The sequence below is a fragment of the Nicotiana tabacum genome, chromosome 22 (assembly GCF_000715075.1).
Source record: "Nicotiana tabacum cultivar K326 chromosome 22, ASM71507v2, whole genome shotgun sequence".
Classification (NCBI taxonomy): Eukaryota; Viridiplantae; Streptophyta; class Magnoliopsida; order Solanales; family Solanaceae; genus Nicotiana; species Nicotiana tabacum.
The window spans coordinates 190,944,366-190,965,394 of record NC_134101.1 but is presented as its reverse complement, the minus strand read 5'-3'; the positions used below and the strand labels follow the sequence as shown (position 1 = coordinate 190,965,394).

The 21,029-nt window shown below is 37.0% G+C and overlaps 2 protein-coding genes across 5 annotated transcripts; one reads left to right on the top strand and one right to left on the bottom strand.

The window, feature by feature from the left end:
* Positions 1 to 1,457: 1,457 nt before the first annotated feature.
* On the top strand, positions 1,458 to 7,244 carry LOC107796543 (iron-sulfur cluster co-chaperone protein HscB homolog). 4 transcript variants are annotated; one of them, XR_012705015.1, is made up of 8 exons: positions 1,458 to 1,929; positions 2,146 to 2,242; positions 2,382 to 2,471; positions 2,964 to 3,029; positions 4,257 to 4,507; positions 5,633 to 5,701; positions 6,336 to 6,479; positions 6,833 to 7,244. XR_012705015.1 is itself a non-coding variant. In XM_016619333.2 (7 exons), exons 1-6 carry the CDS (start codon positions 1,565 to 1,567, stop codon positions 6,471 to 6,473), a joined length of 846 nt encoding a protein of 281 aa, XP_016474819.1. In that variant the 5' UTR covers positions 1,478 to 1,564; the 3' UTR covers positions 6,474 to 6,479; positions 6,833 to 7,244. The 4 variants fall into 4 exon arrangements, 2 of the variants coding, with proteins under 2 accessions (XP_016474819.1, XP_016474820.1); XR_001650427.2 differs by lacking the exon at positions 6,833 to 7,244 and adding an exon at positions 4,850 to 5,049 and having other exon boundaries at positions 6,336 to 6,406; XM_016619333.2 differs by lacking the exon at positions 4,257 to 4,507 and having other exon boundaries at positions 1,478 to 1,929; positions 6,315 to 6,479.
* Positions 7,245 to 8,567: 1,323 nt separating this feature from the next.
* On the bottom strand, positions 8,568 to 11,935 carry LOC107796546 (putative pentatricopeptide repeat-containing protein At5g06400, mitochondrial). The gene has a single exon (XM_016619336.2). It carries the CDS (start codon positions 11,766 to 11,768, stop codon positions 8,631 to 8,633), a length of 3,138 nt encoding a protein of 1,045 aa, XP_016474822.2. The 5' UTR covers positions 11,769 to 11,935; the 3' UTR covers positions 8,568 to 8,630.
* Between the last annotated feature and the right edge of the window lie 9,094 nt (positions 11,936 to 21,029).

Sequence of the window (21,029 nt, the reverse complement as noted above, 5' to 3'; positions counted from 1 at the left end):
CAAACTTCGACGAAACTCGTTTTCTTCTATTCGTTTACCCTTTCACCTTCACGAAATTACTTATCACTTATTTGAAATAGCGTAATACTTATAATCCCAAAAATAATTTCATTCCCGAACTTACGTATTAACTTACGACGAAATTTTAGCGTACGAAAATTCGGGATGTAACAATTTCGGCCTTCCGTTATTGGGTCCGATAATGTTTCCTCGAGCTTATTCGGAATCGGGGTCGGTTCAGGAGTCACAGACTCGAAGATCTTAGAGACGTATGTTCTTATTCGTACTTTGGTTCGATGGAACCTGGGGTCGATCTTCAATCCATTACATTTCGGTTCCGATCCGTCACACAACAGATGAGCCAGGTTTCGGCCGTATAAAGAGATAAGAACCTAAATAACGTTATTCAAGAAAAAAGAAACTTTTATTTTGTTAATAAGAATTTCCTTAATCATCATACCTAGTACTCAACAATATACAAAGTACAGTACATTTCCTTTTATAGTTGGTCTGTAGTTGCTTCTTGACGTTTTGTCCTCTTATCAGGATTTCCTTTGGGGTTGTTTGGAAAGCCACGTGTAATTGAATTTGGGTTTAATTATATAGTTTTGTCATATTTGTCTTACTTGGTCGGCGTGTAATTGAAGGGTGCAATTACACTCTCCCATTTTTAGGGGGCTGATTGCTGTTATTATATGGTGTAATTATAAGGTTATTTTTTTAATTTTTTTTTATTCTTTTTAATTTACTTTTTATATCTATTATTTCTTTTTATTTTAACTTTTTCATTTTTTACTAGTATTATTCTATTCACATTATTTAGCTTTTATTTCCTTATTTCTCGTTTCCCAATTTTACTTTATGAGTTTCTACAAAATTTCTCATAATTTATTTCTTTCTTAATTAATTTTCCTTATTTTTTTTATTATACTTAGCTATGTTGTTATTCTAGTTTTTCTAAAAAATTACACCTCGTAATCTTAGAAAGAATAAGTCATCCACAAACCTGACTTATAATGAGTGATGTTACTAAAGTTGAACTTTATTATTGGATGGGGTTACATACAAATTTAACTATGTTAAAATAATAGATTACTTTTTAATATTTAAATAATATTCTCATTTTTTAACTTTTATTTTTTATGATTCTATATAGTTGTTCATAATTTTTTTTAATTTTCTTTATTTAGCATAATTTTGCTATTATTCTAGTTTTGAAACTATACCCCTTAACATTAGAGAATTTGGCATTGCTATTATACCACGTAAGATTAAGGAAAAGATATCTCATCTTTCTGCTTTGTTAAAAGAAAATGTGATTAGGAAATTTCTTAACTGTTCAGACATGTAGCATCTATTGTTAGAATCCCAGATTATTGTAATAAAATATTTAATTTTTTTCTTATATAATCTTGAACAATTCTCCCCTTATAATTTAACTTTTGGATTTAGTGAGTTTCAAAAGTTCATTCCCCTAAATTTATAATTGACACGTGTCTTCAATCTAAAGCACCATTATATATAACCGCCGTCTTTCTCCAGCCTTCTATGCTTCACTAAGTTCATGACCGCCTGCTGCCAAGACCAACCCCAGAAAATGTGGACGAAGAAGCTCCGGATTTTAACATCCTTCCCAGTAGCGCTATTGAGAAGGGAAGTAACGACGTTTTCTGTTTCGCCGTCCCAATTGGATTTTCCTGTTTCTTCTTCAATTTCTCCACAAGTAGATCAATTTCCTCAACGTTATTTTGTTCGAAACAATCTGGACTTTTCTGGAAGATTCCATTTCTGTTCCGAAGCTGCTCAGAAGCTTACTTGCTGGAATTGCAATGCTGTTTCCTCAACTACGACGCCGTTTCTGGTTTGCAATGCTTGTGGCAGCGTCCAGCCTGTCGATCAATCTGTTGATTATTTCCACATTTTTGGATTGTAAGTTCCTCGCTTATAGTTATATACATATGGATGTAGTTGTACTTGTAATATCAAAACGGAGAGGAGCTTCTGTAGTTCTGAATATTTAAAAGAGCGTGAGACGTGTTTCTTATTAATTTCTTTTTCAACTTTTTCTACAAGTATTGAAGATTTTTTCTTTTATTTCCATGGCTGGTGATATTGAGATGCTAAAGATTCTATGCATTCTTACAGGGAGAAGAAGTATGGAATTGAGGGGGAGAATCTAGAGCGCAAGTACAAAGACTGGCAGAGGAAGCTACATCCAGACTTGGTTCATACGAAATCCGAGGTTCATAAAATTGTACATTCTGGACATATATATGTGAAAATTCCGTTTTCCAGGCTCCCCTATGATTTTCTTTCTTTGGGTGTCCCTTTTTGCCAAAATTTTGATATTATTTCCCGTGGCTTTTTGCTGTTTCTGCTAGAAAGAAAGGGAGTATGCTGCTGCACAGTCTGCTCGTGTAATCGATGCATATCGCACGCTAACTGACCCATTGTCAAGGGCAATATACATTGTAGGTTACCATTATTTGATACATATTTATTGCTATTGTAGTTTCATTTTTCATTGGTATTTTCACTTTTTCAAAGCATATTTTTCTTTAGCTGTAATGTCTGTGATGCCTTATATGTGCAAGAGACTTTTGACAGAAGATTACGTCTATACAGCCTCCTATTATTTTTATGTTTTTTAGGCTGAACATGCTTAACTCTAAGGACAAGAAGATAGTGTATTGGCTAATGCTTTAAAAGCATATTTCATATCCTGACTTATGTGTTGTGTTTCCTCTGGATTATTGCAAGAAACGAGGAGTGGTTACTTTGGCCAATTGCATTTGGTTTCATTCTTTTTCTTCTGCATTGAAGTATTTAAAATGAAGAAAATATCAATAATGTAATGGCAACATAAGGACAAGATAAATGGATGCAAATGTAATAGGAGTTTTGGATTATGGTGTACCAAGTTTCAGTAATTTTTCTTCTTACTGTTTTTTCCTGGCTTCCAGCTGAAGTTGGAAGGCGTGCATGTGGATGAAGAGGAAAGGATTGATGACCTAGAGTTGCTTGCTGAGGTAAAATTTGTTATTCTGGACTTACTTTTCAAGAAGTGATGCTGTCAATTGTTTTTTGGACATGTTGGCTTTTTTAAATTGATCTAAGATAGAAATTGGCATTCAATACCTGTAACGTCAATATTACTTTGATATAGAAATTGGCATTCAATGCCTGTAACGTGAATATTATCTTGACCATATGTTCAAAATTGACTAGTGCTTTCTTATCCCTTCCTCGTAATGGTAACGCTTTGGTTATGCTGGCTTGGTATGGGTTAATTACTTTGTGTGTGTTATTTTTAGATTTTCAAAATAGGGAGTCACTATTTACTTCTCCACCTTTTCCATTTTTTGATGAAGTTCACATGGTTTTTTGTTGTTTGTTGTGTTCGGAGTTGACAGATACTACAGTTAGACTTGAAAGTATAAAAAGGAATGCGTCTTTGTGGCATCCCGTATCCTCTTTATCTAACGAAAGCAACTACCAAAAAGAATACAGGCAGCAGATCAATAAAAGACGTGAATGGTGGAAAGTGAGGAATAACTTATGGAGCTGACTTAAGTAATTTGACATGTTTTATATCTAAATTTCTTCTAGCGAATTGTCATTTGTTGTTTTGTTTGCAATATGATGAGTTATGATGGAGCTTGTAATTTGCTTCTCATATTCCCAGAATTAGTCAAATTGTTTTGCTATGAGGTGCTCTAATTGTAGATTTTCCCTATTTGCTTCTCTTTCCACATGAGAGCTGTAATATGGGAAGAAAGCATTTTATTTCAAAAGGACCGACGTTTTCTCAGATTTTTTTCCACAAATTTTCCAAATCGAATAATGCTGCTATGATGCTTAGCTGTATTATTCTTGAAGTAGCTATCACAATTGCTTCATATTGTGTTGCTTTTGAACCTTGTATTTTCTTCTCTTGTTGAATTACCACTAGTGTATTGAAAGTAGAGCACTTCACCTGAAATATGCAAGCACGGCAAAGTGGGTGTTTTCACTTCTTCTGGGTGAGGTATTAACTGAGCATACAGAAGCGATCACCTTGTTCTGCTGAAATCCATCTGACCAGAATACAGTGGGGGGAAAAGGAGGAAATAGAAAATTAGGCCTTTTGAAATTAAGGCTTTTGCATGTCTTCTTCTTTCACCTCTCCTTATCTGTGACTAATCTTCTCCTGGTCTAAGCTTATGTTTTCACTAGACTTCTTCTTCTTTTTAATTTGTGGTTCCCTCTTCTCCCAGGCTGCAACTTCTCTGTTTCTTCTTCTGGTTGGCAACTTCTCCTCATCTTTAACATTTTTGAAGCTCCTGCTTTGCTTTGACATCTTCAACTTTCATTTCTGCTCTTGATATATTGGAAATATGCAAAAGGATAACAACAACGTCTTCTAGAAGCCACCATAGCCATTTATGATTCTTTAAGAGTGGTGCTCCGTGATGTACTTGCATGTTATTTGAGCTCCTAAAGAACCAACGGAATTATCCAACTCCAGGTAAAGGATAAGAGAATGAGAAAAATCTGTCTTTGACATAGAAGCTTACTTTTGAGGATGTGGGCAACCCCATACTTCCTTTTCCTCCATGTGGGGTGCTCAGTAACAGCATAAATTAGAGTACAGGAGGCAGTAGGAAAAATGACTAAATGGCTCTATGCCATTAGCCATTTAGCAGTCGAGTAGTACCTTGCCATTAGCCATTTAGTGGGGTTATGCTGATTCATTGCCTACATTTTGAAGGTGTTGAATCAGTGGTGACATAGAATAGGCTTGGACATCTTGTATGATTTTTTTCCCCATTAATTCTTTAATTAACTAATTTATTGTTGGTTTCTAAAGTTGCAAGATGGTGCATTCCAAAACTTCAAATGTCCAGGATCATTAAGGGATCGCTTGAATCGCGCTTAAGCCCTGGAGCTAGGTGCTAAAACAGGCCGATCTCTTCACCCTGCTTAAGCAATTCCTTGGTATCCACAGCATTGAGGCAATACCCATAATCATCTAGACTGTAATTTGAAGAGGACATCACTAAACAATAAGTATTTCACTTAATTGTAACTTCTCAATTTTCTTTGCCCATGTAACTATTGTCTGCATGTATAGCTGTTATGTTTCAATTATGTATGTATATAATTATTTTCTGAGTTTGCGCCTTTCTTCGTTAAGGCCTGTACACTTGTTTCTCTTTTTACCTTTGAACAGAATAAATATCTCATCACTGAAATTTGAGTAGAGTTGTTCTGAATCTTGGTTGGTGAACCAAGTTTGGTATTGAAGTGGAGAAGGGTAAAGGAGAAGCCCGGATCCACCGAGTTCTGAAACTCGAAAAAAGAAAACTTCTCGATCATCGAAAGAACAAAAAATTTCAAGTGAGAACTCTTGCAAGAATCTTACCAAGAATATACAACATACAGAAGGAATCTGTATGCTTGCAGAGAAGAGTTGGCATTAAATCTTTTTGTTATTTCCTGGAATAACTTTAGCGCCTGTATCTGATATTTATCTTGGCAGAACGGTATATTATTTTGTTTGATCTTCAGAAAGGTGCTAACTGTGCTTCTCTTCCCATGGCTTGCCTAAAATTTTCTGCTTAGACTGTTAACTATCAAATTTTAACTGCAGATTATGGAACTCAGAGAAACAGTTGAAGAGGCTGCTAACACTCAGGCACTGAAACAAATTCAGGGGGAGGTAAAAAAGAAACCCAGTAGTATAAGCGATGACAACAAACTTGTATAAGCGTTTAAAGAACCTAACTCTTTTTCTGATAGCTGTCAGAGAAATTATCAGTTTTCCTCTTTCCTTTTCTCCTCCACTTAGTTTTTTGGCTCTGGTTGCGGTGAAGGTCAGATTGCTATACTGATATGAGTCATCATATATCAATCTGCATGTCGCCTGAGTGGTCAAATTTCGGTGAATAGTAGGCTTTTTTAAAAATGCTAGCAAGCAACAGAGTTATCAAGTGGTTGGTACTGACTGAAAATACCCTGAGAGAATATTATATTAGTTCTGTAATTACTCCTCCTTTCCTCTGGTATGTCACTGGAAGAATTTTCTCATATAGCCATCTCACACTTTTGTTATGTGAAATTAACTACTAGAAAGTAAAGACTTTTACCAGTTTCACTTGTGCACACATAATAAAGAAGGAATTAATTGGACAATTTTTATTTTGGTAATTTGGTGTTTGTGTAGGTTTGCAATTGTTATAACTCTTAACAATGCTATTGCTAATATTTTTTACTCCATATTTGTTTATGTAAGTCTGCAGTGAGCTTGGCTTTACTTATTTTATCTCCATTAGCTCTACTTCATTGGTCTGCAGATACAGGGAAAGTTCGAACAATCATCCATCTCTTTTGCTAACGCCTTACAAAAAAGGAAGTATGAAGAAGCTGTGGCGGCTACACAAAGGATGACTTACTACAAGCGTGCAAATGAAGAGATTGTGAAGAAGCTCTAGTCCAGGGTATGGAACCTTATAATTGTTGCACAAGAATTTAAACTTTCATCCTTGATTTATTCTTGTCGATGGACATCCAACAGACTGATGGTTTTCCAGTTGCCACCTTGGAGTTTATGGGCTAGTTCAATTTGCTGCGCTGGGGCTTAATATTTTGCATTTTGAAATTCTCTTGGACTTCACTTCTTGGTTTCATTTTACCTTAAATTTTTACTGTAAAATACCATTTTGATTGCATACAGTTTTTGGTACATATTTGTGTCTTGTGAGGATATACTTTTATCTGCATTATAAATGTCGGATTACAAATGCTATGGATTTTACCTGTTCATCTATTGTATTTGTTTGCACTTGCATAGAGCATGAAGCTGTGGTTTGGCCGTGGAGATGCAATTGGGCCCGATCAGATGAACCCCGAGTACATGGGTAAGTCAGAAGACAATAAACAGTTGATCTAATGGAGTTGGGTTCGCTTGCTGTGGTGAATCTGGCACCTGCCGTTCCTTCCAATATAAGCCCAAATTCTACACTGTTTATCCACAAAATAATTGCCAGGAGCGACACCAGCAGTGTGTATACATCATTTCTCTGTCATTGATTGATGATTCTGGTGGATTTGACCTTAACGTTATCATTTGTATGAAATGTAAACAGAATAAAAGTATGTCGAAAGTGATAGTTTGAAGTGTTGCATTTGAACAGAAAGGATGTTCCTGAGAGTGGTTGGAGTTGTGTTGAGGATCTCTATCAACTCCATTTTTAAAGACTCAAGGTTGCTTCTATTAGTTTTCTTCCAATATTTTCGTGATTGAACCTTGACAAATCAGTATGTCATCTCCTCTTATGTTAACAGTTCATAGTGCTACTATATTGAAATGCATGTATTAAGTAATGATATACCTTCTGCGATCCAATGTTCACTTCGTGTTTTTCTTTCTCGAGTCTATTTGGCTAATTTTCATATAGCCTCAAGATAAATTTGCTAATCCAATTTTGTTTTATTAACTTAAAAGAACATCTCAAACATTTTTTTTGGTTTAACATAATTACTTCCAAAGAGCAGAAAATGGACGATAATGTTGGTCGGATGAAGTAAATACTAGTAACTCTACTAAACCCTATTTGTTTGCAACTCCTTGACAATGTCATTCAAAATGGTTTTTGTTTGAACTATGATTAATTGCCTAATTGAATGGCCATGCTTATTGAATATTGAGTGTCGCTCAAAAGATTTTCGTTTGAAATACCATTAATTGCCTAATCGAATGACCATGATTATGGAAAACCTTAATTAATATTGAGGCCTTGAGGGATAGGGGATCTTAAATAAAAGTACAAAGGAGTCTCACCACACTCCCTTCCATATGCGTTATCATAATGCTTTACTTTTACATGCTTTGGAAATAAGGACCTAATTATGTAAATAATTTACTTGTAATCTTATTAAATTACTTATATTTATTAGTAGCATCAAAAGTATGCTTCTAATAATAAAGGCACTAGAAAAAGAGTATGCATTATGATAACGCATATGGAAGGGAGTGTGGTGAGACTCCTTTGTACTTTTATTTTAAGAGGAAAAAACATGGCCTTCTCTTTTCATAAGCGTGACCAATGTTTTTAATAACGTTTTTTTGGGCGAGGCATGCTATAAATACATTAAGGTTAACTAGTGGCGTTTATTTGTGGCGTAAGCCGAGAGAACTCTTACTATTTGAAACCAAAATTTCTAAACCACTGTTTCCTTTAGAGGGCTCATTAATCATTATACAACAAGAAAAAAGTGTTATGGTTCTTGCCAAATTTCGTTGTCGGTCATTTTCCATAGCAAGCTCTGATCACGGGATTAGCTGTTATTGCAATTTTTCTAAACCATGAAATAGAGCAATCTTCAATTCATATAGATCGAATGGAAGGTCGAGGTTTTTTATTTCTATTCCTATTATCCACCCATGACGCTATCATTTCTCTCTCACTGATTGCTAGAAATAATATCTTAAAATTTTTTTGCATCAGATAAATACTGCGTAATGATTTTTTCCCCCTCTTCTTGGACTTAAGTCATGCTATATCTCAAATCTATATTAAACATACTTAACAAACAACCCTCTTACGATAAAAAGTGACAGTGTTAACTTTAACATGTTCTTATCAAAATCAAGTTAGCAACTTTCTTCTATTTTTCACATCTAACTTCATCTGTATTACAGTCTTGGCCAAATCTTGTTTTCCTTCTCTATTGAGCCCATAGAAGACGGTTCTAAAATTAACTGTACTAGGAACAATCCCAGTATCCAGCATTTCAGAGATAAGTTGGATAGCTTCTTCAGACTTACCAACTCTACATAGACAAGAGATGAACATGGAGTATGCCTTGAAATCAGGAGATGGTCCATTCTTTTTCATCTGATGAAACACACTCCAAGCATCAGAAACCTTTCCCATGTTCATGTACCCTCGTATTAACGCTGAATACGTAACAATTGTTGGTTGGCAGCCTAAATCTTTCATTTCCTCAAAAATTTCAAGAGCCTTTCCTATCTGTTTCTCCTTAAAGAAGTATACAATCAAGGAAGTATATACATGGACAGTAGGATGAATACCGACCTGCTTCATGGATTCTATTCTTGTCAATGCCTCTTCTAACTGCCCTTTTTGTAGTAATCCATGAACTAAACTTCCATAAACATACTGATTCAAGACATGTTGCTCGTCATCAACTTCGTTAACCAATGCTAAAGCCTCTTCCAGCCTCCTTGCTCGGCAAAGTGCCCTAATGTACAATGAATAAGTTAAAGGGGTACTGAAACCGAGTTTTTGTAAAGATTCAGTACAGCTTCTGACATCCCTTAATTTACCAAGCTCACATAAACAACCGAGATAAGCTTCAATTAGTTCTTTATCAGGACTGCATCCAACTTGAATCATCTCCTGGAAAACTTTTACTGCTTCATCAATTCTCCTACCTTTTTTCTGACAAAGAGATGTGATCACAGCTTTGTATGTACTATCTGTGGGTTTACAACCGCTACCTTTCATTTCTTTAAAGGTACGAACAGCAATATCTGTGAGTCCGGTTCGGCCATACTGCATTATCATGATTGTCCAGGTATGAGCTGTTACTAAGCAACCGTTTCTCCTCATATCAGAAAATAGATTTCTCATCTGAGTGAAGTCCTTGCCCTGTCCTGCTATTTTAATGGCCATATTGTAGGATTCTGTTGTATGCCTATAATTAGTTTGCTTCCCAACCCAAGAAAAAAATTGCAATGCCACACAACCTTGCAGCCTAAAGTTACGCAAAACTTCCACGACAATTTCTGGGGTGAACTGTATGTTGCATTTTTTCAATTGTTCTTGTATTAAGCACCAATCTGTTGATGATAACAAAATTTGGAAAACCTTATGTGTATCACTTTCACTACAGGATTTTGAAGCTGCCTCTGGCACGTCAAGAGCTGAGGACAGCCGTTCTAGGTTTTCTGATTTTAACTCCAAATTTCCTTCTTGTTGACTACTCACATCCAAGTCAGGTGATCCATTTTCTTCATGGTAAACTTTAGAAACTCCCTGTAGCAGCTTGATCCTGTTGATGTTCTTCATATCTCCTTTTCTCTCCAGATATGAAATAACATGCTGGAGGATATTGTTCCCAATAACCATCTTGGAGGCCTTCATTTCATTCAGAACCTTGAAAATATCATTCGTCCTTGATACTTTGGAAAGTTCCTTGATAAAAATGGTGTATGATTTCCGGCTAAAGTCAATTCCTTTATCCTTCATATTCTCAAACACTTCCCACGCTTCAGAAATGCGGTTTTGGCTGATATAACCCGCAACCACTGCAGTTGCTGCAACAGAATCCAATTCAACTCCTATCTCTGTCATCTCATTATAGAGGTTCACCGCTTCCTGAAACTCATTAACCCTGAAAAGGTGCTGCATCAGATTAGTATAAGTCGAAACTGTGGGCAAACTTCCTGAATCTTTCATGCACTGGAATAGATTAATTGCCTTTGAAATTTCATTTTTCCCCAAATATGCACTTATAAGGACTGCATAAAGTTTCTCATCAGCACCATTTCTTTTCTCTACAATTTCAACAATCTCCAATGCATCACTGATCCTCGCAGCCCTACACAGTCCTTTCACCAACGTCACAAAAAATTGAGAATCAAGCTTCACATTTTTATTCTTTAAATCACGAATCAATTCCAAAGCTTCTGTAATCCTCCCTGCAATGCAGAAACTCTTCAGCATAAGGCCATACACATGGTTTTCTGAAATACTAAAAACCCGTATCATGTCGTCGCCAACTTTGTGAACTGCAGCAATATTTCCAGAGTTAGCCAAGCATTTGAGCAGCTGTCCAGACATAGCTGCATCCAACATCAAGCCTTTGTTGATCATCTCATTGTAGTACTCCAAAGCAATGTCTGCTTTTCCAGCATTACAAAGCGAACTCAACAAGGTCTTATAAGCCCTTAAGTCAGGTTCATAACCATATTTCTTCAACTGCTCAAACGTGAACAATGCTTTACCAATCAACTTCGCATTCCCAAAATGGGATAGCAGAATACTCCACGTCTTAAGATTCTTCTGACAGGAACTCCTCCCCATTTCCTCCACCAATTCGTCAACCAAGCGAAACTTCTTTGTTTCTGCAGCCACGTAAATCATTGTATTATAAGTCGCTGTAGTATGACTAAATCCTTTTCTTGATTTCACCCAATTGAAAAACCTCAAAGCTAAATGAGGAACTTTGAAACACCTCTTCAAAACCTTGTCAACAACCTCCTCATTATACTCAAAACCTGCTTTTTCCAGTTGTTCCTCCATTGAAATCACATCATTTTCACTCCTCACAATCTCTGTAATCTTGTGAACAATGGGACTAATATCCCTTTTCACCAAAATTTCTATCGGAGTATCATCATGTAAATTTCTCATTTTCAGCTCTGTACTAGGCTTGGCATTTTCACAAACACTTCCCGTGCAAGATGATGAGTCCACGACGGGTATTTCAGGTCCATATGGGTTTTCATCTGCAGTTACTACAGTCTCTGTTCCTAAAATCTCTCTGATCTCATTGAAGAGCGAAGTATTCTGGGGTTCAATTTGTTTTTTCAAACTGGGGTTTTCAGTTTTCTTGGATTTCTGATGCTTAGATGACTTGGTGGAAATTGAAGCAGAGGAGGTCTTAAATCTTGAGGAATCAAGATTCAACAGTTTGTTTCCACAAATTAGGGACCTTTGTTTGCGTATGTACTTCAAAATTATTCTAGTTTGGAACATTGTTTCATAGTAGTAACCCTAGGGTAATTGTTGTTGTGATTTTTTCAAATATAGAGGATCTTTTTTCTTGAACCATAGTTGTGTCAAATGGTGTTCTTTCTTTGTGTTTTCAAAAGCAAAATAAGTAGGCATAACAAGCAAATGGACAACGGGATTCTATTTCAATCTTATTATGGATCGAATTTATGTGACAATATTCAAACATTTGAATATATATATTCAAAATTATTATTTTAAAAGCATATGCATTAATCGAGCTTATGTGGCAAAAACAGAGGCGGATCCAGAATTAAATCCTATGGGTTCAACTTTAAGGTTTTTAACATTGAACCCATTGTATTTTTAAAATTGTGGGTTCATATCTATTATTTTTGCAATTTTTAATGAATTTAACCTACAAATTTTTACTCCGCGTCGAAAGTTATGGGTTCACTTGAACCCGTAAGTTGTACACTACTCTGGGCAATAACATAACTGAGTTAGACAAGTGTATGAAAGTGAAACTTAAAAATATATTGGGGGTGCTTGGTGTGAAGGAAAATATATTTCGTAAGAAATATTTTTTTTCATATCAAACATAACTATTATCTACCAATAATTTAATTTTTTTAAAAAGAAATCAAAACTCTTTTTACCGTCACTTTAATCCATAAGCACCTGGGCACAAGACATACAAGGATATACTATGTTTACTATATGGAGGAAGCTGAAGCTAATAGAGGAAGCCACCAAAGACATGCACAAACATATGTCCTCTGTAGATCTCAAGCTAACAAAACTCAGAGAACAACAGAAGCATACACAGGAAGCACTGAATGAGGACTGCTTTAACCACAATTGATTGAGGAGGAAAAGCTACAACTCATTCAATTAGAAAAATGGGAGAGAGTACAAGAACAGGTCTGCAGACAAAAATCTAGGGCAGCCTCGATTGCATATAATGACTCAAATTCTAAGTATTTCCATGCATACTTGAAAGCTAGACATGCAAGGAACAGAATATTATCTATCTACAATGAAGCCAACATGAGACTAATAGACCCACCTTTGATACAAAAGGAATTCTTGGGGTTCTTTCAAAAACTGTTGGGGGAAGCAACTCCAGTTTTGCCTGGACTTGATGTGAGTATAGCTAGAAATGGCCCCTGCCTAACATTGGGTCAGCAACAACAGATGTTTCTACTAGTAACTAGAGATGATATCATACAGACTGTATAAGACTTACCTCTAGACAAAACACCTGGTATAGATGGATACCCAATTGAGTTCTTTAAGGAGTCTAGGCCACTTATTGGAGAGGAAATAATCAATGCAGCGCAAGAATTCTTTACAATTGGGAAACTGCTAAAAGAAGTAAATGCTACTACTGTTACACTGGTACCAAAGACTTCAAATCCATCATTTATCAAGGAATATAGACCAATTTCTTGTTGTACAACCCTCTACAAAATCATAGCAAAGATCTCGACAGGAAGATTGAAACCAGTAGTAGATCAAATAGTAGGGGCATCACAATCAGCTTTCATTGAAGGGAGGAATATTCTAGACAATGTGATCATAGCACATGAACTACTGAAAGGTATTCTTATAAATCATCATCTCCCAGATGCTTGATCAAATTGGATATCAGAAAAGCCTATGATTCTGTAGAATGGAGCTTCCTGGAAGGATTACTATTGGAGTTTGATTTTTCTACTAGAGTGGTCAAGCTCATTATGGAGTGTGTAAGTATTGTAAGTTATTCCCTGTTGATCAATGGGGTGTTGAATCCCTGATTTAATGCAAAGAAGGGGCTAAGACAAGGTGATCCTATGTCACCTTATCTCTTTGTGTTAGTAATGGAGTACCTAAACAGAGCTTTGAAGAAATTGAAGCTAAATACAGACTTTAATTACCATCCAAAGTATGCAAAAATGGAGATTGTGCATATCTGATTTGCAAATGACTTGTTGATGTACTGTAGGGCGGATCCTATCTCAATACAACTCATGATGGAATGTTTTGACAAGTTCTGTGAAGCATCAGGCCTCGAAGCCAACATGAAATTTTTTTTAATCTATTTGGCAGGGGTCTCTACTCAAGTAAAAGAGCAAATCCTATCACAATACCACTTTACATTAGGTATTCTCCCTTTCAAATACTTAGGAGTACCTTTATTCACAAGAAAACTTACTATATGTGAGTGTTTGCCCCTACTGGGCACAAGTGTTCCTACTTCCCAAAAAGGTTATGAACATGGTGACTGCAATATGTAGGAACTTCTTATGGCATGAGACTGAAGAAAACAGCAGGAGAAATCCTGTTGCATGGGATGCAGTTTGCCAGCCCAAGTCTACATGAGGTTTGAATGTTATAAACCTATTTTTGTGGAACAAAGCAGCTATAAGCAAACTACTATGGGCCATAACTCAGAAGAAAGACAAGCTATGAGTACTCTGGGTATATACACATTATACAAAGAATAAGGATCTAGACAGTATATCTACTCCAAAACAAGCCTAATGGATAGTGAGGAAAGTATTTGATACTCGAAATTGGTTAACAACTGGAGTTGCAGAGTTGAATTCATATGCCTCTAATGACAGATTTATAATAAAGAAAGCATATACTGCTAGTGTGTCACAATACCAAAAGGTATTATGGAGGTCCTTGATAATGATCAGAGGACTAATTCCTAGACACTCCTTTATACTTTGGATGACAGTTCAGAAACGACTTGCAATAACTGACAGCTTACTAAGTTGGGGAATTCAAGTACCATATGCATGTGTCTTATGCTCTACAGGAGCAGCTGAGACACATATCCACTTATTCTTTAAATGTTCATACTCTAAAGACATCTGGGGCAAATTATTGAAATGGATAAACATCAGCAAGCAATTACATCACTGGGAAGAGGAAGTAGTATGACTATCTTAGAGAAGAAACAACAGGCAACTAGTTGGAGAGATTATGAGGTTCCTATTTGCAGTAGCGGTGTACCACATTTGGGCAGAAAGAAATAACAGAAGGTTCCAACAAATCACTCGAGATAGTAGTGATAGAATCAGAGAAATGATCCTACAAGTGCACATTGCAGGACAAAGACAAAACAAGTGAAAATAAGTACTAGAAAGATTAGATAGTTACAAACATGATTGTATAATAGAAGTAACTATAGCAGTTGTATATATTGATAGCTGATAGCTAATTAGCCTACATCAGCTACTATGAGGCCAACAGATAAACAACAGCTATTCTCTTGGGTATTTTTATAAGACTTGTCTCTAGTCCAAAGAGCAGGGGTGTCTATATTCTTGATTCCCCATGAGAATTTTTATTATCTTCTGTTCATGGGTCTCAGAATAATACGCAGTTGGAAAAGTTTATCCGGAAGGAAATATCGAGATTATTATGTATTTTTCATGCATTTTATTCATTTATACACGTGCATTGACCCATGACCAGATGGCGTTATATACGCGTATATATGTAAATATATGTATATGGGATATGGGAAAAAGTTACGGTGTTATATACGCACCACCACCTGATCAGATGGTATATGATGATGATGTTGCCCACAGTGGCTGAAATATGATTCAAACGGCGTTATATACGTGTATATATGTATGTATATGGGATATGGAAAAAGTTATGGCGTTATATACATACCACACCTTATCAGCTAGTATACAATGATGATTTTGCCCACAGTGGCTGATATGATATGATGGAATGCCCTTAGAGGTTGATGATATTATGAAACATGTACCTATGCACGACATGACATTCATACGTATATGCATGACGCTAAGAGTAATTTATGATTTACAAAGTTATTCAGACTGACAGGTTGAGTCATGTACTCTATATCTCTTCCATGTCTCTTATGTACTTATTTATGTGCCTTACATACTCGGTACATTATTCGTATTGACATCCCTTTTGCCTGAGGACGCTGCGTTTCATGCTCGCAGGTCCCAATAGACAGGTCGGGAGCCCTCCAAGTAGGCTATCAGCTCAGCGGAAAATGTTGGTGCGCTCCATTTGCTTCGGAGTTGCTCATTTGGTTAGTATAATTTAGACGTGTATTGTTTGGTATGGCGGGACTCTGTCCCGACCTTTATGACATTTATATACTCTTAGAGGCTTGTAGACATATGTCGTGTACATAAAAAATTGTGCGGCCTTATCGGCCTATATTTTGAGTTTATAAAGGATCATGTTGGCCAATTAGGCCCGTATGTCATGTGTATATGATGATGTAATAAGAAAGATACGTTACGTTGGTACTCGATTGAGTAAGGTATCGGGTGCCCATCACGGCCCATCGGTTTGGGTCGTGACACCCACATGCCCGGATTCCAAAAAAATTTCTAAGATAACTATTACCTATAACCTCACGAACTCAAATATATAATTTATTCCCAATTCCATGTCTAAATTCGTGGTCAAAATCCAAAAATACCAAATTTCAAGGTTTTCTACCAAAACCCCTAATTTTCGCTAATTTTCCATGAATTTTCATGTTTAAATCCTTATAGAATTCATGTATTTAACTTGTAATAGGTGGGAATCACTTACTTGTGTTGCTTGATGAATATCCCTCCCTGAAGCTCTCCAAAATCGCCTCAACCAAGTGAAAAATGAGAGAAGAAGAGCCAAATCCCGCTCTTAAAACATATCTGCCCAACAATATTTTCGCACCTGCGGCGTCGCTTCTGCGACCACACCACTGCTTCTGTGGAAATCACCCAAACACGATGCCTCGCACCTGCGAAAACATTCCCCACTTCTGCGACATCGCAGGTGCGAGCTCCCTTCCGCTCATGCACCTTCTTCTGCTTCTGTGCCCAACTTTTCGCTTCTGCGCTTGCGCAGATGCGGCCAAAACTCCGCACCTACGGTCCTTTCCCTGGCTAACCTTCTCCGCTTCAATGACCTCTGGGCCGCTTCTGCTTCCCGGTGCCTGCGGCCAAAACCTCGCATGTGCGGTCACACTAGATGATAGCAGCTTTATCATCTTCATAAGGCCAAATTCAATTCGTTAACCATTCGGAATCTACCCGAGGCCCCGGGACCTTAACCAAATATACTTACATATCCCAATATACAATACTAACTTGATCGAGGCCCAAACCACACCAAACAACATCAAAATCACGAATCGCACTCCAATTCGAGCTTAATGAACTTTAGAACTTCAAACTTCTACATTTGATGCCGAAACCTATCAAATCACGTCCGACTGACCTCAAATTTTTCACATAAGTCACATTCGACATTAAGGACCTACTCCAACTTCCGAAATCAGAATCCAACCCCAATATCAAAAAGTTCACTCCTAGTCAAACTTCCCAAAAAATTTTAGCTTCCAACTTTCGCCAAATGGTCCCAAAACGACCATTGGACCTCCAAATCCACATCCGGACGCGCTCCTAAGACTAGAATCGCCATACGGAGCTATTCCCAGGCTCAAAATTCCAAACAGACACCGATAGAATTAAAATACACTTCAACCCAAATTTATGAAATTCTTCTAAAACACCAACTTTATACAATAGGCGCCGGAACGCTCCCGGCTCATCCAAAACCCGATCCGAACATACGCCCAAGTCCAAAATTATCGTACGAACCTATTGGAACCTTCAAATCCTGATTTCGAGGTCGTTTACTCAAATTTCAAACCTTAGTCACCTCCAACTTAGAGATTCCGAGATTAGAATTTTCTTTCTAAATCAACTCTGAACTTCTCGAAATTTAATTCCGACCACACGTACAAGTCACAATACCTGAAGTGAAGCTACTCATGGACTCAAATTGCCAAACTATGCGCTAGATCTCAAAATGACTGATCGGGTCGTTACAGTGAGGACCTAACAATTAAAAGTTTGATTCACATCCTCTGTTACGTTCATGCTCTCACCTAACTTTACTTTCCCTTTTTTGTTGCAAGGAGAATACTATGTTAGGAACCAGTGATCTACTCAATGTTCCCATAGTTGGACAAACGATCAAACAATTTGAAGCAGTCCTAACTCCAGATGATTAATATACCGGATCTACACCTTTTCGCGGTCAAAATGAATTGCTATCCAGATCCAGTAGCGATCATCATAATATTTGTGGGCTAGAGAAAAAAGTAGACGATTTTATGTCAGAACAGTAGAAGCTGAACGCCGAAATTGGAGAAGCTTTAAAGTTGTGGACAAGTAGAGCAATGGTACTAATGTCAGCCCCACTCCGAGAACATACACTACTGATGGAACCCCCAACTCCAAAATGGCTCACATGGCAACTCGAGAACTTCTAGGAGAAGCCGGAGCTGGATACTCAAGTATGACTTTAAGCGTTGAATGACAAGATACTATTCTAACCTTGAAGAGGCAACTCATGAAACAAAATGATCCAGCGGTCGTGAAAGGGATCGATGTGAACAAGTATTCACAGTAGACGTGGAAGCCTAGTGCGGCCCCCGTATCGATCCTGAAAAAAATTATAATGCCCGATATTCCAAAATATGACGACACCTAGGACCCTCATGATCACATCATGGCGTATAAAATCGGAATAAAAGGGATTGACCTCATAAAGGAAGAGAACATATCGGTGCTCATCAAAAATTCGAGGAGACACTTACGGAAAGAGCTCTAACATGGTATTCTCATTTACCCGAACATTCTATTAGTTCTTTTGTTGAACTTGCAGATGCTTTCATCAAAGCCTATTCTATAGAGAAAAAGGTGGAAAGGCAAGTGGAAGATATCTTCAAGATTATACAAAGAAGGACAAAGTCATTACGAGACTTCATTGACCGATTCCAGAGGGAAAGGATATTGTTCCCGAAAGTTGAAGACAATTAGGCGACTATGGCGACTATGTCATCAAAGTAATAGGTGCTTGAGCACTCATAACCATCAACATACATCTGCCACTGGTGGATATCAATGTTATGTTAGAACAATTACCACTAACAAGGATATCACTATCCACTGCCTAACCCCCTGGCATATTGGCTCGAAACTCGGAATTACATCATTTCCTCTATCACTATAAAGTCTGTCCAAGGGAGGAGGATCGAAAATAGAGAAGAAAAATCCTCTTGATACGAAAACACTATCTTGTATTAGATTCTTGTTCAATAGCATTGTAATTCAATCCCTTCTGTGATCGCAGATTGCTCGAGGATTAGAAATAAAGTAGAATTTCCTCTATTTCAGCGGTCTATTTAATCTATTACACTTTTCTTGTTTATCATTATTTATTATTTATAACTATCTCAGATCAAATAAATTGCTAGTGGCCCTATAAAATACAAATTTAATTATTTTTCTCAAAACTAATTTTTGGGTCAAATAATTTGGCGTCCGCCGTGGGGCTTTGACAACTAATAGTTTGATTCACAACCTCTTTTACGTGATGCTCTCACCTAACTTTACTCTTCTTTTGTTTGTTGCAAGAAGAATACTATGTCAGGAATCAATGATCTACTCAATGTTTCCATAGTTGGACAAACGATCGAACTATTTGAAGGAATCCGAACTCCAGATGATCAATCTACTGGCTCTACACCTCCTCGCGGTCGAAATGACTAGCGATCATCCTGATATTTGAGGGATGGAGAAAAAAGTGGACGATTTCATGTCAGAACAGCAGAAGCTGAATGCCCAAATTGAGAAGCCTTAAAGGTATGGACAAGTGTACCAATGGTAATAACGCCGACCCTGCCTCTGAGAACAGATGCTGCTGATAGAACCCCCACCCCCACCCCCAACTCCAAAATGGCACACAAGGCAACTCAAGAACTTTCGGGAGAAACCAGAGCCGGATGTTCAGGTATGACTTTAAGTGTTGAATGGCAAGATATTATTCTAACCTTACAAAGGTAACTCAAGGAACAAAACGAAAAAATTGAACAAATTCAGGGAATGCCACCGACCGTGAAAGGGATCGATATGAACAAGTATTCGCAGTAGCCATGGAAGCCCAGTGCAGACCCTATACTAATCCTGAAAAAATTCAATACGACATTCCAAAATATGACAGCACCTGGGACCCTCATGATCACATCATGGCGTATACGACCGAAATCAAAGGGAATGACCTCATAAAGGAAGAAAATAGGTCGGTGCTCATCAAAAAATTCGGGGAGACACTTACAGAAAGAGCTCTAACATGATATTCTCATATGCCCGAACATTCTATTAGTTTTTTTGTTGAACTTGCAGATGCTTCCATCAAAGCCCATTCTAAAGCGCAAAAGGTGAAAAAGCAAGTGTATGATTATACAAAGAAGGACAAAGTCACTACGAGACTTTATTGACCGATTCTAGAGGGAAAGGATGCTGCTCCCGGAAGTTAAAGACAATTAGGCGGCTATTGCATTCACCAGGAATCTGAATCCGAATAGTTCGAAGGCCTCGAGGAGGCTGAAGGAAAGCCTTCGAGAATTCCTGCGAAAACATGGAACAGTTTAGAGGCCTCAAGAAGATTATTGCTTTCACACAGAAAAAAGGTATGCATCAATAAGATTTCCATTTCCTTTATTCTCTCATTTATTTTCTTATTATTATTTGTTCCTTTTTCGTATCGATTATACTTGGAAAAATTAATCAAATTGATTGTTAGAAACCTGAATTACTTATTTAATTGCTTTGACTTCAAAAATTATTGTTTTTTATTAAACACAGACAAAATATCCTACTGTAACATCATACCCTCAAAATTTGACTTAAAAGTACCTTTTTTTATAAACTCGCTTACTTACTCCGACAAAGAAGTCAAAGAACATCACCTATCTCTTGCAAATCATATGTCGTCCCAATAAATAATAGAGAGTAATCCCACATACATAAAATTCACAAACAAACTGGGGCTCTGAATAGAAAAATTTAACTCAACTCCCAAGAACAAATTCATGTACCCACAAAATATACCACAGGTGTGCGCTTGATGTAATATTTCACTAATTCAAACTTATTCAGTTTAAAAATCGAGCAGAACTTTATTTGATTGTCATGGTTTCTTTTTCACATTATGTTTGCTCTCTTTCTCCCTCCCCCTTCTGTTAAAGAAAAGTCTACAATCAAGAAGCAAGTTCGTTTCTCTTTTAACTTTGAAACTATAATTAGCTTTTAGTTTACTCAATTCAATGAATAAAACATAATCCAACAATTTGATATAGACCTCTACAGTCAACCATACTTGGTCAAACATTAATTACCTACTTTTAATTTTGCTATAATATTTGGATCAGCCTGGCGTGAAGGGAAAGAAACA

Coding starts and splice junctions, on each gene's coding strand:
- LOC107796543 (XM_016619333.2), top strand. CDS start 1,565: ATGACCGCCTGCTGCCAAGACCAACCCCAGAAAATGTGGACGAAGAAG. Junction 2,472..2,963: donor TGTCAAGGGCAATATACATT/GTAGGTTACCAT, acceptor CCTGGCTTCCAG/CTGAAGTTGGAAGGCGTGCA. Junction 5,702..6,314: donor TGAAACAAATTCAGGGGGAG/GTAAAAAAGAAA, acceptor TATCTCCATTAG/CTCTACTTCATTGGTCTGCA.
- LOC107796546 (XM_016619336.2), bottom strand. CDS start 11,768: ATGTTCCAAACTAGAATAATTTTGAAGTACATACGCAAACAAAGGTCC.